At 44.7% G+C, this 17,754-nt stretch overlaps 1 protein-coding gene across 1 annotated transcript; it reads right to left on the bottom strand.

Moving 5' to 3' along the window:
* Positions 1-12,900: 12,900 nt before the first annotated feature.
* On the bottom strand, positions 12,901-14,234 carry LOC125507784 (outer envelope pore protein 16-2, chloroplastic-like). Its single transcript, XM_048672280.1, has 6 exons — positions 14,016-14,234; positions 13,786-13,903; positions 13,672-13,703; positions 13,544-13,577; positions 13,390-13,457; positions 12,901-13,282 (listed from the first exon to the last, which is right to left on the bottom strand). The coding sequence occupies exons 1-6, from the start codon at positions 14,139-14,141 to the stop codon at positions 13,139-13,141; spliced, it is 522 nt and encodes a 173-aa protein (XP_048528237.1). The 5' UTR covers positions 14,142-14,234; the 3' UTR covers positions 12,901-13,138.
* Between the last annotated feature and the right edge of the window lie 3,520 nt (positions 14,235-17,754).

The following is a 17,754-nucleotide window of genomic DNA, read 5'->3' as shown; positions in this document are numbered from 1 at the left end:
AAGCACAAGAGCAAGGGGTTCATCATCAACACACCATTTGTTACCTCTTGGAGAGTGGTGTCTCCTAGATTGGCTAGGTGTCACTTGGGAGCCTCCGACAAGATTGTGGAGTTGAACCAAGGAGTTTGTAAGGGCAAGGAGTGTTGGGGAACATAGCATAAATTCAAAAAATTTCCTACGTGTCACCAAGATCTATCTATGGAGAGAGACCAGCAACGAGGGGAAGGAGAGTGCATCTACATACCCTTGTAGATCGCTAAGCGGAAGCGTTCAAGTGAACGGGGTTGATGGAGTCGTACTCGTCGTGATTCAAATCACCGATGATCAAGTGCCGAACGCACGGCACCTCCGCGTTCAACACACGTACAGCCCGGTGACGTCTCCCATGCCTTGATCCAGCAAGGAGAGAGGGAGAGGTTGATGGAGATCCAGCAGCACGACGGCGTGGTGGAAGTAGCGGGATTCCAACAGGGCTTCGCTAAGCGCTGCGGGAGGAGGAAGATGTGTCACGGGAGGGAGAGGGAGGCGCCAGGCCTTAGTGTGTTTGCTCCTCCTTTTCCCCACTATATATAGGGCCAAGGGAGAGGGGGAGGCGCAGCCCTTGCCCCTTCCTCCAAGGAAGGGTGCGGCCAAGGGTGGGGAGGAGTCCATCCTCCCCAAGGCACCTCGGAGGTGCCTTCCCCTTTTAGGACTCTCCCCTTTTTCCCATCTCTTGGCGCATGGGCCTCTTGGGGCTGGTGCCCTTGGCCCATATAGGCCAAGGCACACCCCCTACAGCCCATGTGGCCCCCCGGGGCAGGTGGCCCCACCCGGTGGACCCCCGGGACCCTTCCGGTGGTCCCGGTACAATACCGGTGACCCCGAAACTTGTCCCGATGGCCGAAACAATAGCACTTCCTATATATAATTCTTTACCTCCGGACCATTCCGGAACTCCTCGTGACGTCCGGGATCTCATCCGGGACTCCGAACAACATTCGGGTTACCGCATACTAATATCTTATAACCCTAGCGTCACCGAACCTTAAGTGTGTAGACCCTACGGGTTCGGGAGACATGCAGACATGACCGAGACGACTCTCCGGTCAATAACCAACAGCGGGATCTGGATACCCATGTTGGCTCCCACATTCCACGATGATCTCATCGGATGAACCACGATGTCAAGGACTTAATCAATCCCGTATACAATTCCCTTTGTCTACGGTACTGATACTTGCCCGAGAATTCGATCGTCGGTATCCCGATACCTTGTTCAATCTCGTTACCGGCAAGTCTCTTTACTCGTTCCGTAACACATCATCCCGTGATCAACTCCTTGATCACATTGTGCACATTATGATGATGTCCTACCGAGTGGGCCCAGAGATACCTCTCCGTTTACACGGAGTGACAAACCCAGTCTCGATTCGTGCCAACCCACTTTCGGAGATACCTGTAGTGTACCTTTATAGCCACCCAGTTACGTTGTGACGTTTGGCACACCTAAAGCACTCCTACGGTATCCGGGAGTTGCACAATCTCATGGTCTAAGGAAATGATACTTGACATTAGAAAAGCTTTAGCATACGAACTACACGATCTTTGTGCTAGGCTTAGGATTGGGTCTTGTCCATCACATCATTCTCCTAATGATGTGATCCCGTTATCAACGACATCCAATGTCCATGGTCAGGAAACCGTAACCATCTATTGATCAACGAGCTAGTCAACTAGAGGCTTACTAGGGACATGGTGTTGTCTACGTATCCACACATGTATCTGAGTTTCCTATCAATACAATTCTAGCATGGATAATAAACGATTATCATGAACAAGGAAATATAATAATAACTAATTTATTATTGCCTCTAGGGCATATTTCCAACAGATTTCCAACAGTCTCCCACTTGCACTAGAGTCAATAATCTAGTTCACATCGCCATGTGATTAACACTCATAGGTCACATCGCCATGTGACTAACACCCAAGAGTTTACTAGAGTCAGTAGTCTAGTTCACATCACTATGTGATTAACACTCAATGAGTTCTGGGTTTGATCATGTTGCTTGTGAGAGAGGTTTTAGTCAATGGGTCTGAACCTTTCAGATCCGTGTGTGCTTTACAAATCTCTATGTCATCTCCTAGATGCAGCTACCACGTTCTATTTGGAGCTATTCCAAATAACTGTTCTACTTGGAGTTATTCTAAATTGTTGCTCCATTATACGTATCCGGTATCTCTACTCAGAGCTATCCGGATAGGTGTTAAGCTTGCATCGACGTAACCCTTTACGTTGAACTCTTCATCACCTCCATAACCGAGAAAATTCCTTAGTCCACTAGTTACTAAGGATAACTTTGACCGCTGTACTGTGATCCATTCTTGGATCACTCTTGTACCCCTTGACTGACTCATGGCAAGGCACACTTCAGGTGCGGTACTCAGCATAGCATACTGTAGAGCCTATGTCTTAAGCATAGGGGACGACCTTCGTCCTTTCTCTCTATTCTGCCATGGTCGAGCTTTAAGTCTTAACTTCATACCTTACAACTCAGGCAAGAACTCCTTCTTTGACTGATCCATCTTGAACACCTTCAAGATCATGTCAAGGTATGTGCTCATTTGAAAGTACCATTAAGCGTTTTGATCTATCCTTATAGATCTTGATGCTCAATGTTCAAATAGCTTAATCCAGGTTTTCATTGAAAAACACTTTCCAAATATCCCTATATGCTTTCCAGAAATTCTACGTCATTTCTGATCAACAATATGTCAACATATACTTATCAGAAATTCTATAGTGCTCCCACTCACTTCTTTGGAAATACAAGTTTCTCATAAACTTTGTATAAACCCAAAATCTTTGATCATCTTATCAAAGCATACATTCCAACTCCGAGATGCTTACTCCAGTCCCTAGAAGGATTGCTGGAGCTTTGCATACTTATTAGCATCTTTCAGGATTGACAAAACCTTCCGGTTGTATCACATACAACCTTTCCTCAAGAAAAATCTTCGAGGAAACAATGTTTTGACATCCTATCTGCAATATTTCATAAATAACGCAGTAATCGCTAATATAATTCCAACAGACTCTTAGCTTCGCTACGAGTGAGAAAGTCTCATCGTAGTCAACTCCTTGAACTTGTCGGAAAACATCTTAACAACAAGTCGAGCTTTCTTAATGGTGATACTTACCATCATTGTCCGTCTTCCTTTTAAAATCCATCTGTACTCAATAGCATTACGACCATCGAGCCGTTCTGCCAAAGTCTACACTTTGTTTTCATACATGGATCCTCTCTCGGATTTTATGGCCTCGAGCCATTTATCGGAATCCAGGCCCACCATCGCTTCTCCATAGCTCGTAGGTTCATTGTTGTCTAGCAACATGACTTCCAAGACATGATTATGTACCACTCTGAAGTAGTACGCATCCTTGTCATCCTACGAGGTTTGGGAGTGACTTGATCCGAAGTTTCATGATCAATATTATAAGCTTCCACTTCAATTGGTGTAGGTGCCACAGGAACAACTTCCTGTGCCCTGCCACACACTAGTTGAAGAGACGGTTCAACAACCTCATCAAGTCTCCACCATCCTCCCACTCAATTCTTTCGAGAAAAACTTTTCCTTGAGAAAGGACCTGATTCTAGAAACAATTGCTTTCGAATCTGAGACAGGAGGTATACCCAACTGTTTTGGGTGTCCTATGAAGATGTATTTATCCGCTTTGGGTTTGAGCTTATCAGCCTGAAACTTTTTCACATAAGCATCGTATCCCCAAACTTTTAAGAAATGACAGCTTAGGTTTCTCTAAACCATAGTTCATACGGTGTCATCTCATCGGAATTACGTGGTGCCCTATTAAAGTGAATGTGGTTGTCTCTAATGCCTAACCCATAAGCTATTGTGGTAATTCGATAAGAGACATCATGGTATGCATCATATCCAATAGGGTGCAGTTATGATGTTCGGACACACCATCACACTATGGTGTTCCAGGCTGTATTAGTTGTGAAACGATTTCCACAATGTCTTAATTTTGTGCCAAACTCGTAATTCAGATATTCATCTCTATGATCATATCATAGATCTTTTGTCCTCTTGTCATGATGATCTTTCAACTTCACACTGAAATTACTTGAACCTTTCAATAATTCAGACTCGTGATTCATCAAGTAAATATACTCTACATCTACTCAAATCATCTGTGAAGTAAGAACATAACGATATCCACTACATGCCTCAACACTCATTGGACTGCACACATCAAAATGTATTACTTCCAACAATTTGCTTTCTAGTTCCATTTTACTGAAACCGAGGCTTTCAGTCATCTTGCCCATGTGGTATGATTTGCATGTCTCAAGTGATTCAAAATCAAGTGAGTCCAAACAGTCCATTTGCATGGAGTTTCTTCATGCATATATACACCAATAGACATGGTTCGCATGCCTCAAACTTTTCAAAAATGAGTGAGTCCAAAGATCCATCAACATGGAGCTTCTTCATGCGTTTTATACCGATATGACTTACGTGGCTGTGCCACAAGTAGGTGGTACTATCATTACTATCTTTTGGCATGAACATGTGTATCACTACGATCGAGATTCAATAAACCATTCATTTTAGGTGTAAGACCATTGAAGGTATTATTCAAATAAATAGAGTAACCATTATTCTCCTTAAATGAATAACCGTATTGCGATAGACATAATCCAATCATGTCTATGCTCAACACAAACACCAATCTCGATGGTAGAAGGAGCGTACGATATTTGATTATATCAACATTGGAAACACTTCCAACACATATCATCAGCTCACCTTTAGCTAGTCTCCATTTATTCCGTAGCTTTTATTTCGAGTTACTAACACTTAGCAACCGAACCGGTATCTAATACCCTGGTGCTACTAGGAGTACTAGTAAAGTACACATCAACACAATGTATATCCAATATACTTCTATCGACCTTGCCAGCCTTCTAATCTACCAAGTATCTAGGGTAATTCTGCTCCAGTGGTTGTTCCCATTATTACAGAAGCACTTAGTCTCGGGTTTGGGTTTAACCTTGGGTTTCTTCACTAGAGCAGCAGCTGAATTGCCGTGTCATGAAGTATCCCTTCTTGCCCTTGCCCTTCTTGAAACTAGTGGTTTCACTAACCATCAACAATTGATGCTCCTTCTTGATTTCTACTTTCGCGGTGTCAAACATCGCGAACATCTCAAGGATCATCATACATGTCCCCGATATATTATAGTTCATCACGAAGCTCTAGCAGCTTGGTGGTAATGACTTCGGAGAAACATCACTATCTTATCTGGAAGATCAACTCCCACTTGATTCAAATGATTGTTGTACTCAGACGATCCGAGCACAAGCTCAACAATTGAGCTTTTCTCCTTAGTTTGCAGGTTAAGAAAATCGTCGGAGGTCTTATACCTCTTGACGTGGGCACGAGCCTGAAATCCCAATTTCAGCCCTCAAAACATCTCATATATTTCGTGACGTTTCAAAAATGTTTTTGGTGCCTCAACTCTAAAGCGTTTAATTGGACTATCATGTAGTTATCAAAAACGTGTATGTCAGATGTTCGCAACATCCACAGACAACGTTCGAGGTTCAGCACACTGAGCGGTTCATTAAGGACATTAGCCTTCTATGAAGCAATGAGGACAATCCTCAGTTTACGGACCTAGTCCGCATAATTGCTACTATCAACTTTCAACTAAATTTTCTCTAGGAACATAATTAAATAGTAGAACTGAAGCGTGAGCTACGACATAATTTGTGAAGACCTTTTGACTATGTTCAGGATAATTAAGTTCATCTTATGAACTCCCACTTAGACAGACATCCCTCTAGTCATCTTAAGTGATTACATGATCCGAGTGAACTAGGCCGTGTCCGATCTGTGCGTGAGACGGACCAGTCAACGTCGGTGAACATCATCATGTTGATCGTATCTTCTATACGACTCATGCTCGACCTTTCGGTCTTCTGTGTTCCGAGGCCATGTCTGTACATGCTAGGCTCGTCAAGTTAACCCCAAGTGTTTTTTGCTGTGTAAAACTGTCTTACACCCGTTGTATGTGAACGTAAGGATCTATCACACCCGATTAACACGTGGTGCTTCGAAACGACGAACTGTAGCAACGGTGCACAGTTAGGGGAGAACACTTCTTGAAATTTTAATGAGGGATCATCTTATTTACTACCGTCGTTCTAAGCAAATAAGATGTATAAACATGATAAACATCACATGCAATCAAATAGTGACATGATGTGGCCAATATCATGTAGCTCCTTTGATCTCCATCTTGGGGCTCCATGATCATCTATTACAAGAACATGATCAATCTCATACATTACATATATCATTCATCACATCCTTTTGGCCATATCACATCACATAGCATACCCTGCAAAAACAAGTTAGACGTCCTCTAATTGTTGTTTGCATGTTTTACGTGGCTGCTATGGGTTTCTAGCAAGAACGTTTCTTACCTACGCAAAAACCACAACGTGATATGCCAATTTCTATTTACCCTTCATAAGGACCCTTTTCATCGAATCCGATCCGACTAAAGTAGGAGAGACAGACACCCGCTAGCCACCTTATGCAACTAGTGCATGTCAGTCGGTGGAACCAGTCTCACGTAAGAATACGTGTAAGGTCGGTCCGGGCCGCTTTATCCCACGATGCCGCCGAATCAAGATAAGACTAGTAACGGCAAGCATATTGAACAAAATCAACGCCCACAACTACTTTGTGTTCTACTCGTGCATAGAATCTACGCAATAGACCTAGCTCATGATGCCACTGTTGGGGAACGTAGCATAAATTCAAAAATTTTCCTACGTGTCACCAAGATCTATCTATGGAGAGACCAGCAACGAGGGAAAGGAGAGTGCATCTACATACCCTTGTAGATCGCTAAGCGGAAGCGTTCAAGTGAACGGGGTCGATGGAGTCGTACTCGTCGTGATCCAAATCACCGATGATCAAGTGCCGAACGCACGGCACCTCCGCGTTCAACACACATACAGCTCGGTGACGTCTCCCATGCCTTGATCCAGCAAGGAGGAGGGAGAGGTTGATGGAGATCCAGCAGCACGACGGCATGGTGGAAGTAGCGGGATTCCAACAGGGCTTCGCTAAGCGCTGCGGGAGGAGGAAGATGTGTCACGGGAGGGAGAGGGAGGCGCCAGGCCTTAGGTGTGTTTGCTCCTCCTTTTCCCCACTATATATAGGGCCAAGGGAGAGGGGGAGGCGCAGCCCTTGCCCCTTCCTCCAAGGAAGGGTGCGGCCAAGGGTGGGGAGGAGTCCATCCTCCCCAAGGCACCTCGGAGGTGCCTTCCCCTTTTAGGACTCTCCCCTTTTTCCCATCTCTTGGCGCATGGGCCTCTTGGGGATGGTGCCCTTGGCCCATATAGGCCAAGGCACACCCCCTACAGCCCATGTGGCCCCCGGGGCAGGTGGCCCCACCCGGTGGACCCCCGGGACCCTTCCGGTGGTCCCGGTACAATACCGGTGACCCCGAAACTTGTCCCGATGGCCAAAATAGCACTTCCTATATATAATTCTTTACCTCCGGACCATTCCGGAACTCCTCGTGACGTCCGGGATCTCATCCGGGACTCCGAACAACTTTCGGGTTACCGCATACTAATATCTCTATAACCCTAGCGTCACTGAACCTTAAGTGTGTAGACCCTACGGGTTCGGGAGACATGCAGACATGACCGAGACGACTCTCCGGTCAATAACCAACAGCGGGATCTGGATACCCATGTTGGCTCCCACATGTTCCACGATGATCTCATCGGATGAACCACGATGTCAAGGACTTAATCAATCCCGTATACAATTCCTTTTGTCTAGCGGTATTGTACTTGCCCGAGATTCGATCGTCGGTATCCCTATACCTTGTTCAATCTCGTTACCGGCAAGTCTCTTTACTCATTCCGTAACACATCATCCCGTGATCAACTCCTTGGTCACATTGCGCATATGATGATGTCCTACCGAGTGGGCCCAGAGATACCTCTCCGCTTACACGGAGTGACAAATCCCAGTCTCGATTCGTGCCAACCCAACAGACACTTTCGGAGATACCTGTAGTGCACCTTTATAGTCACCCAGTTACGTTGTGACGTTTGATACACCCAAAGCATTCCTACGGTATCCGGGAGTTGCACAATCTCATGGTCTAAGGAAATGATACTTGACATTAGAAAAGCTTTAGCATACGAACTACACGATCTTTGTGCTAGGCTTAGGATTGGGTCTTGTCCATCACATCATTCTCCTAATGATGTGATCCCGTTATCAACGACATCCAATGTCCATGGTTAGGAAACCGTAACCATCTATTGATCAACGAGCTAGTCAACTAGAGGCTTACTAGGGACATGGTGTTGTTTATGTATCCACACATGTATCTGAGTTTCCTATCAATACAATTATAGCATGGATAATAAACGATTATCATGAACAAGGAAATATAATAATAACCAATTTATTATTGCCTCTAGGGCATATTTCCAACAAGGAGATCACCTACTTCGTGAAGATCTACCGCTAGTGAGGCAAGTCCTTCGTGGGCGACGGCCGTGATGGAATAGACAAGGTTGCTTATTCGTGGACCCTTCGTGGGTGGAGCCCTCCGTGGACTCGCGCAACCGTTACCCTCCATGGGTTGAAGTCTTTATCAACGTGGATGTACGATAGCACCACCTATCGGAACCACGACAAAAACATCCGTGTCTCCAATTGCATTTGAATACTCCAAACCCTTCTCTTTACATTCTTGCAAGTTGCATGCTTTACTTTCCGCTGCTCATATACTCATTGCATGCTTGCTTGATATGTATTGTGTTTGTTAAACTTGTGCTTAAACTCCACTTAAACTTAAGAATATTAAAAACTGCAACTTTTGGCACTTAGTGTCTAATCACCCCCCTCTAGACACCTCTTCTCGATCCTTTCAAACCCTTTCCGAGAAAGAGCAGAAACAATAAACTCCATTCAAGACGATCAAAGGCTTTAGCAAGATCTATTTTAAGCATGAAAGAATTATGTTTCCAGGATTTCAAGGAGAAAGAGTGAGTAATCTCTTGGGCAATGATGATATTATCACTAATTCTTCTACCCTCAATGAAAGCTTGCTGAGCAGGATCTATATAATCAGGCAGGAGAGGCTTGATCCTGTTAGCAAGCGATTTAGCAATAATTTTATAAACAACATTACAAAGGCTAATTGGACGATAATCCATAGGGACTTGAGGAACCAACTTCTTAGGAATAAGAGCAATGTTAGTATCATTAATGTGAGGAGGCAGAACACCAGTAAGATAAAAATTGATAACAAGCTGGGTAATCTCATCTCCTATCCAATCCCAAGCAGCCATGTAAAATTCAACATTAAGACCATCTAGCCCTGAAGAAGCATTTAACTTCATATCTTTAAGAATTTGCAAAACCTCATGTTTATCAGGAAGAGCATAGGTTCGGGCCCTCTAAGGTGGAGGTAATACCCTACTCCTGTGGTGATGTTTGCTCTTGGCGTAGGGTACAATGTAAGTGTGCTCAACCTTTAGCCTGTGACTTCCCTCCCGGCTTATATAGAGTGTGGCAGATAGGGGTACATAATGGGATGGTATTAGTGATGTTCATAGCCTCAGGTGTGGCCAACTGTTTCCTGGCATTTACTACTGGTAACTGTCGTATTTAACTGAATTATTTCATCGCTGGATAACTGTCGTTATAATGACATTGTGGTCGAGAGGTGTCCTAGGCGGTGACAGTCTGGAGGCATAGCCGACTGCATCACTCGTCTCCGCCGAGTGCCTGGTGGTCGACAGTCGGGTGGCTTCTATCCGAATGTTGGGACTTAGTTCACCCACATGCCATTGCTGATGAGAAAGCCGCTTGGCCCAGTATCTTCTGGCCATGCTTTATATGTGTCATGGGCCTTCAGTGGGCCAATCACATACTTGGCTCTCTAGCTTGTATTTTTAACCCCGATAGCTGCATTTGAACATTTGAATAATTTTTAGCTAAATGAAATTAGATATGCAGCTATTTTGGGCGTGCAGACAGAAAAAAAATTAGACGGATCTGTGTGACTATCTTTGAATGACTGGCTCCCGCATCAGTGCCCATGAACTAGTCCTCCGGGTCCGCGAATGGTTGCGGTGTCTGATTTAAAGGTCGGCGTTGGAGATGCCCTTAGTCAATAACCAAATAGCTTACCTCACTCCCTTGGAGTACGATGAATAGATTGGAAGTTTTCCACAAATCCAAGTCTTAGGAGTACTCACAGGCAGTTAAATTGAAGTAACATTCTTAAAGAGTACTCACATGCAGTTAAACTGAAGTCTTAACCATATTCTTAAACTAACGATCCAACACAAAAGTCTCAAACTAACAAGTGCCCAAAAATTACACCCTACCGGTCCATGGCAAATGCCTCGTCGTGCTCCTTACATTGGGACACCACCTCAACAACATTAAGGGTGAGCATGTTGTTCATCATCTGTCGGTGTTCTCATCACGAGGCTGAATTCCGATGGGATGGTCAACTAATTGGTGTGGTGATTGTATAAGGCACAACATAAAAAGATAAATAACCTTTTATATGTCTGACAAATGTCCTGAACTAGAGTAGGATACTCATGATTGGTCACTTATGATACGCACCTCTTTATCCTGCTTAACTACCTGTTACACCTCTTGATCTTTCGGTTGAAGTGATGAAGAAGATCGATAGCCTGCGACATGCCTACCTTTGGGCGGGCTGTGATGAGATGACCGGCGGAAAGTGTAAGGTTAATTAAGATATTGTATGCAAGCCCAAGATTTATGGTGGACTGAGAGTGCTGAACCTCCAAAAATTTGCAACCGCCCTGAGTTTGTGTTGGCTTTGGTACGAATGGGACGATCCATGTACGACTTGATCTGGCTCTGAAACACCTTGCACTAGCAACAACAAAGATCTCTTCGTTGCTGCTACGTGGGTGTACATCGAAGATGGAAACAAAGCTAAGTTCTGAGAATCTCCATGGTTGGAGGCCTCTGGCCTAAAGACATTGCGCCAAAGATTTTTGAGTTATCAAAAAAGAAAATGTGCTTGATCAGAAAAGCTCTTGACAACAACCTTTGGGTCCACCTCCATCAAATTGACACTCAGCAGGGGCTAACCTTGGACCATATTTAGCAATTTGTAACACTTTAAGAGATGCTTGCTGATGTAAAACTCAACCAGAGTAGCCAAGACACCATAACTTGAAAGTTCATCGACAATGGTGAGTACTCCGCCTCCTCGACTTACATAGCACAATTTGTTGATCTCTTATTTTGTTCAATGAGTGCTATAATCCGGAAGATGTGGGCTCCTTCGAAGTGCAAACTTTTTGCTTGGTTGATCTTTCAAAATCATGTTTGGACAGTCGATTGTTTACTGCTTCGAGGTTGGCCAAACTATAATTTGTGTCCTCTCTATAAGCAAGTGCAAGAATCTGCTGCTCACCTTCTATTCCAATATAGGTTCATTGTTTGGATTTGGATTGACTGGGCATTCTTGACTCCTCACCAATGATTTGGCGTCATGAAACTCAGTTAGAAAGATTGATGGCTCAAGGCGGTTAATGGGGAGATGACTATAGGATGGGTTAGAGATTGGTGGCTCAAGACGGTTAATGGAGAGGTGCCCACAGGAAAGTCATCACCTCTTTGAAAATACTTGTCTCATTGGAACAAAGCGCTTGTCTCATTGGAACAAGGCGATTAATGGAGAGGTGACCACAGAAAGGTCATGACCTTCTTGATGATGCTTGTCTTATTGGAAGGAGCGCAATGCATCCCCTCCTTGATGATGCTTGTCTTATTGGAAGGAGCGCAATGCATCCTCTCTATGAGGCTATCTGTAATGAAAGTATTATAGATAGTATCATGCATGCCAACTAAGTAAGTTTGATGAAGTGGCATAGAATTAAATGAAGAAAGAGAGGCTTGAGTATCATATCAATAAATTTAATCCTTCAAATACCAACTTATAATACTACTATGCATTAGGGATATAGTATCATAGACTAATTTATATATACTGGTATATGATACTCCCTATTACAACCACCCTGATACCAACTTATAATACTACTATGCATTAGGGATATAGTATCATAGACTAGTTTATATATACTGGTATATGATACTCCCTATTACAACCACCCTGATGATGCTTGTGTCATGAGACATTTGAAAGGAGCGCAATTTCAAAATGTCTCCACCCTGACCTCCGTTGTTATCGCCTTGCTTGTCTCATGAGAAATTTGAAAGGAGCGTACTGCAAGAATTTTTCAAAATGTCTTCGCCCTGACCTCCCGTTGTTATCGTGAAAATCAAAGAGAAATCCGATCTTTCCAAAATGTCTCCGCCCTGACCTCCCTTGTTATCGTGAAAATCAAAGAGAAAGCCGATCTTTGGACTTGGAGCGAAGCATTTTAGTATTGTTACGTGGTGAGAGTAGACTTTTTGTTTGCCGCCTATCGGCTTATGTCTAAAGCCTCTTTTTAATCAATGAAAATGGAAGTCTTTTGCCTTGTTTCAAAAGAAAAACCTATGTTATTCTCGAGGTTTATCCAGTTATAGTCTGAGAGAGCACATTTGCATCTTAAATCTTCACGTACTTCCAACTGAAAATTTAGTCGAGAGCTACGTCCACGTTCAACCACCGGAAATAAAAACTGCATAAACTCTGCTACCCAACATAGTGTGCTCTTGCTCATGCAGGCTTCGCAGACTACGTGCATCTCAAGACACAGCATTGCATCTCACGGCCGTCCGTATCGTCATCTAGACATCTATGTGGTCACCAGGTTAAAAAAGGAGATCTGTGGTCATGGAGGATTCAAGGTCTCAAACTCATGAGCATTCTCAAGTGCCATAGATAGAACACATAGAACAGAGTGAGCAAACATTACAGCAGAAATTCTAACGAAATTCGCACTTGCTTGGTTCCAGGGCGAGCTAGCAGACGGGACAGAGTGCACAAACTGTCAAAGGTACATGGAGAAATTTTAAGGGAAATACTACATTTCAAGAGCTGCTCCAAATTTCTTGGCCCTAGCCCGATGCGCTCCGTGGCTTAGAATATGCCGGAGAGCATGGTCGCCGCGCTCGATAGTGCGGCTCCGGTGATGGCGAAATGGACGACGTGGTCGGAGTGCCCGTTGTCCCCTGTCAGCGCGACGGCCGCTCCGGCGATCGCCCCTGCGATTGCGCTGTTCTTCTGCAGCATCATCAAGGCAACAAGCACAAGTTAGTTAGCAGCCAGTTAATTCTGAAGCTGATCTGAATCAGCAGGTAGAAAATTAATTTGGAGATCGAGAAACCAACCCAGTCATGGTGTCCTCTGGCCTCTCTGAGACCGTATGTTATCCCAGAGTAGACTCCGGCTGCCAATCCTGCCAGAAGAACAATACACATTACAAGGTGCGCTAAAATAATGTTTGAGCTACAATAATTAGTTGGTGCTAAAATGAATTCTCACCCCACTGGATGGCCTCCTTGCTTGCCGATTTAACCTGCAAATCAAGGTGCGAGCTAGTGGTCAGAGGGAGAAGAACCAGCTATCCAAACAGATAATTTGAGCCTTGAAAAGCAAGCCTTGCAGCTTACCACTGCATCGAGCGACTTCTGGCCGTCATCCCCTGTGGAGAGTCGAGTTCATCAGCTCAGGCTTAACGGAAACAGAGAGAAAAGAGGTACTGTCCAGGAGAGAAGAGGTATTACCTCTGGCGCTCGAGAAATGGTTCCTCTTGGCGGTGCTGTCCAGCCCCGTCGAGTCTCCTCCCATCCCTTCGACGGCGACGAAGTATGCCTCCCGCGACACAGCCCTTGCCGCTCCGACCTGCCATCATACCAGCCCGGAGCAGTCAGATCGGTTAAACACGAGACGAGCAGGAGAAAAACGATGGAGCAGAGCACGCGTGTACGGTGGTTGGAGAAAAAAAGGCACGTACTCCGGCGGCGCGGATGAAGCTGTCGGCGACGCGGTTGAGCAGCGGGTGGCCGAGGTCGAGGAGCGGGCGCCGGTCCATGCTCGCCACCTCGTCCTTGAGCGTGCGCGCGTCAAGCCTGCTGCCCATCTCTCCCTCACAGCCGGTCTTCTCTCTTCTCTTGCTTGCTATGGACTGCGTGCTGCACTGGCGATGCGATAGAGAGGTGCCGAGCGGTGGAGTCGACGGCCTCGGTTTTATGAACGGGGCCGGGGAGGCGCGCGCGGGTACACGTGTGGGGCGCCGCGCGGCGACGTGTCCGTGCCGCTCCTCGTGGCGGGCTGTGCGCGCCCATGGCGCAGGCGGCAGAGCGTTCGGGAAGATTCTCCATGCGCTACGAGGTAGAGGGGCGCGTGGCAGGAGAACGTTGGGCCGAGCTGAGGGGGTCACCGCACTACGAGAGACCTCCTTTTCCCTGAGGCAAACTACGAGACCTCCTGTTTGGCGTCAGACCAGTGGCGTGAGTGTTTTTTCCTTTTCCTTTTTTTTCCTTTTCTTTCTTTTTCATTTTTTCCTCCTTTTCCCTAAGACAAATTACGAGACCTCCTATTTTCTTTTTTTCTTTTTTTTTCAAATCAACCTGTGGTTGAGTTGGTTATAGGTGGACAGTGGTATCCCCAATCCAGCAGAGTTCAAATCCTGGTGCTCGCATTATTCCTGGATTTATTTCAGGATTCCGGCGATGTACTTTCAATGGGAGAAGACGTTTCCGTCGATGATGAGGCGCCTACAGTGACTTCGTAAATCTCAAGATGATATGCCGACTTAGTCTCTCGAAGGTGCTTATAGGGGTAGGGTGTGCGTGTGTGCGTTTATAGGGGTGAGTGTGTGCGCGTGTATATGAGCGCTTGTGGCTGTACTGATGCTCAAAAAAAGTGGCGTGAGTGTTTTTTCCTTTTTCTTTTTTTTATTTTCTTTCTTTTTCATTTTTTCAAAATGTTGGGATTTTCAAAAGGATTCATGAATTAAAATAAAATTGATTTCAATAAAATATTTTAAAATAAAACAATTCATAACTTTTTGTTTCGATTTTTTTCCGAATTTGAATAAAAATAATAATTTTAAAATGTTCATAAATTTGAAAAATATTGGTGACTTTTAAAAAATCATTTTCGAAAGGTATTCATGAATTAAAATCCCTGTTAAAAATAAGAAATTTATATATTTTAGAATTGTTCAGCTTTAGTTTTGAAAAAAGTTTATACCAAAAATACGTTCATTGTATATTAATTTTTTTCACTATGTATTAGAAAAATGGTTAGTGTGTATTGAAAACATGTTCAACATATATTAAGAAAATGTCTACTTTGTATTAAAAAATCATTGTATATTAAAAATTGTTTATCGTGTATTAAAAAAGTTTGTTCATCATGTTTTAAAGAGGGAAAAATCAAACATTTTCTGAAATTGAGATCCGAGTGGTGCACACGAGGAAGATTAACTCAATTCAAGCCATCAGATTGAGGTAATACATTACATCCTGCTTCTCCGTATTGATGATCAAGCATCGTATGAGAATTATGGTTTATTTCTACAAGGGTGATGGTGTCCTGGACAAGGGGTATTCATCACGTCATCTCTCGACCAGTGGGTCGGGCCGAGGACCCCATGACGATTCACTAATGTGCCACTTCGGGCAGTCCATGACGTATACAAGGAAGATTCCACAAGACTTGATGATCAAGAGAAGGATCCCTCTCCACCGACATATCCGACTAGGAGTCTTGTTATCCTAGGCCTCCGGTACATTATATAAGCCAAGGCCAAGCTAGTCAATAGATCATTATGACATTTACCATCTTCATACCCCTAGGGTTTAGACCACAACTTATGATCTCGAGTTAGATCAACTCTGTACTCGATACGTCATCATCAATATAAACAAGAGCAGGACGTAGGGTTTTACCTCCCTCGAGAGGGCCAGAACCTGGGTAAAAACATCGTGTCCCTCGTCTCATGTGACCCATCGATCCGATCTCACAGCTCGGGCCCCCTACCCGAGATCTGCCGGTTTTGACACCAACACTGGTGCTTTCATTGAGAGTCCGCTGTGTGATCGCAAAGAATCAATGGCTTATCTGCAGACCATGCAGTTTTTCTGGATAGCGGGTTCGTGCTCACCAACACCGCTTCCTTGAGCGTTGCTTTGAAGAATCCTTTGATGAAATTGTGTGGAATTGAGTCTATAATGACCCCGTAAAATTTCGTCGTATTCCGATGGAGGAATCTCCATCGATCTACAATATACCGGAGCTCTGTCGAATTTGAAAGTGAATTCGGCCGAGTTTAGGGCGAGGAGTCCAGCGTCCAGGCCGGACATACTTTGAAAGAACCAACCGTTTATCAGCCGCAGAATTAGTATATCGATCACCCCTCAAATTTTCAGCTCAATCCGACCGTCCAAACTCCGGGAACGGCTCGAGGAGTGCGTCTATTTTCAGATCTGTTTCCTGTGCGAAAACAAATCCGACCCGAATTCATCTTTTTTCATGAATGAGATATTGGACATCTTTTTGGAGGAATTTCCTCTTTATAGGGTATTGTGTGTTGTTCTCAAACACGTGCCTACATATTTTGATTCTTTTGCGAGGCAATTTTTACCGTCGTGCCGATGTCAAACCGGTCCGACCACGTTGTTCCACGGTTGCCGACCTGTGCCAGCATCGACTGCGCCGTCGCTCCATCAAGCCGACGACAACCACCTCTGATCATAACCTCAGCAAACCGACCAAGAGTTCGGCATCACGTGTCAATGCAACATAACCACCCCATGGAGTGCACGGGGCTGGCATGCTGGCATCGCCGCCCGTCACTTCATCAAGCTGGCATCGACCACAAATTTTGACCCGCGCCAGCATCGCCGTGCCGCCTCTTCTTCAAGCCAACATCCAACACGCAGACCTGCTTCGACATGCCGGTTGACATGGAGGCTTCGGCATCTCTCCGCCAACCTGCTCCAACACCCCGGCTAGACCAGGGGCTTCGCCATCGCTTCATCGACATACTCCGAGGACTTCTGTGTCGCCAGCCGACCAACTTCATCATGTCAGCTGGACTAGGGGCTTCGCCTCGCGACATCAACTATGCGACATCGCCACTTTGTTAATCGAGATCTTCATTCGGGCACCTCGGGACCGGTTTGAGGGTTGGGACCTTGACCCACGGCAAGCTCGGCCCACGTCGTCAATGCCGTGCACATTAACCAGTTAAGTCGCTTTCATGCTCAAATTTTTTAAATGTTTAATTTTTGCTCGGTTCGACCACACATTATATTTGTGTTAAAAAATATGTTTGTCAAAAACTTAGTTTCTTAAAAACACTTGTTTTTCCCATGTTAATTGGGGGCTCTTAAATTTATCCGTTTTATACTAAATGTTTTCTTCTTAGTTGTTGCAAAGTCTTTTTTTACTACTCTGGTTTCCGACGCGAGTGTGCGGTCAATATCCGGATAGCCTGGTTTCTCTCTAAAGCTGCTCGAGTTTAGTTCGCTAAACTGGCCTGAGAAACACTCCGCCTTCGGAATAGGAGGTTGAAACTAAAGGCTGACCAACTTGAAGTTTGGAGATCGGATGTATCATGTTAAAGCATGACGAAAGCTCAAATTCATTTTAAAGACCAATTTCGGATTGGCACCAAGAAACTTGATTTAGTTCAGACGTAAAGTTTTTACTAAAGTTTTTTGGTTTCCCGAGCTTATGGCACC

The sequence above is a fragment of the Triticum urartu genome, chromosome 5 (genome assembly GCF_003073215.2).
Source record: "Triticum urartu cultivar G1812 chromosome 5, Tu2.1, whole genome shotgun sequence".
Classification (NCBI taxonomy): Eukaryota; Viridiplantae; Streptophyta; class Magnoliopsida; order Poales; family Poaceae; genus Triticum; species Triticum urartu.
Note: the sequence above shows the minus strand (reverse complement) of the source record. Positions and strands in the feature narration are given on the sequence as shown.

Coding starts and splice junctions, on each gene's coding strand:
- LOC125507784 (XM_048672280.1), bottom strand. CDS start 14,141: ATGGGCAGCAGGCTTGACGCGCGCACGCTCAAGGACGAGGTGGCGAGC. Junction 13,904..14,015: donor GCTTCATCCGCGCCGCCGGA/GTACGTGCCTTT, acceptor GTATGATGGCAG/GTCGGAGCGGCAAGGGCTGT. Junction 13,578..13,671: donor AGAAGTCGCTCGATGCAGTG/GTAAGCTGCAAG, acceptor CTTGATTTGCAG/GTTAAATCGGCAAGCAAGGA.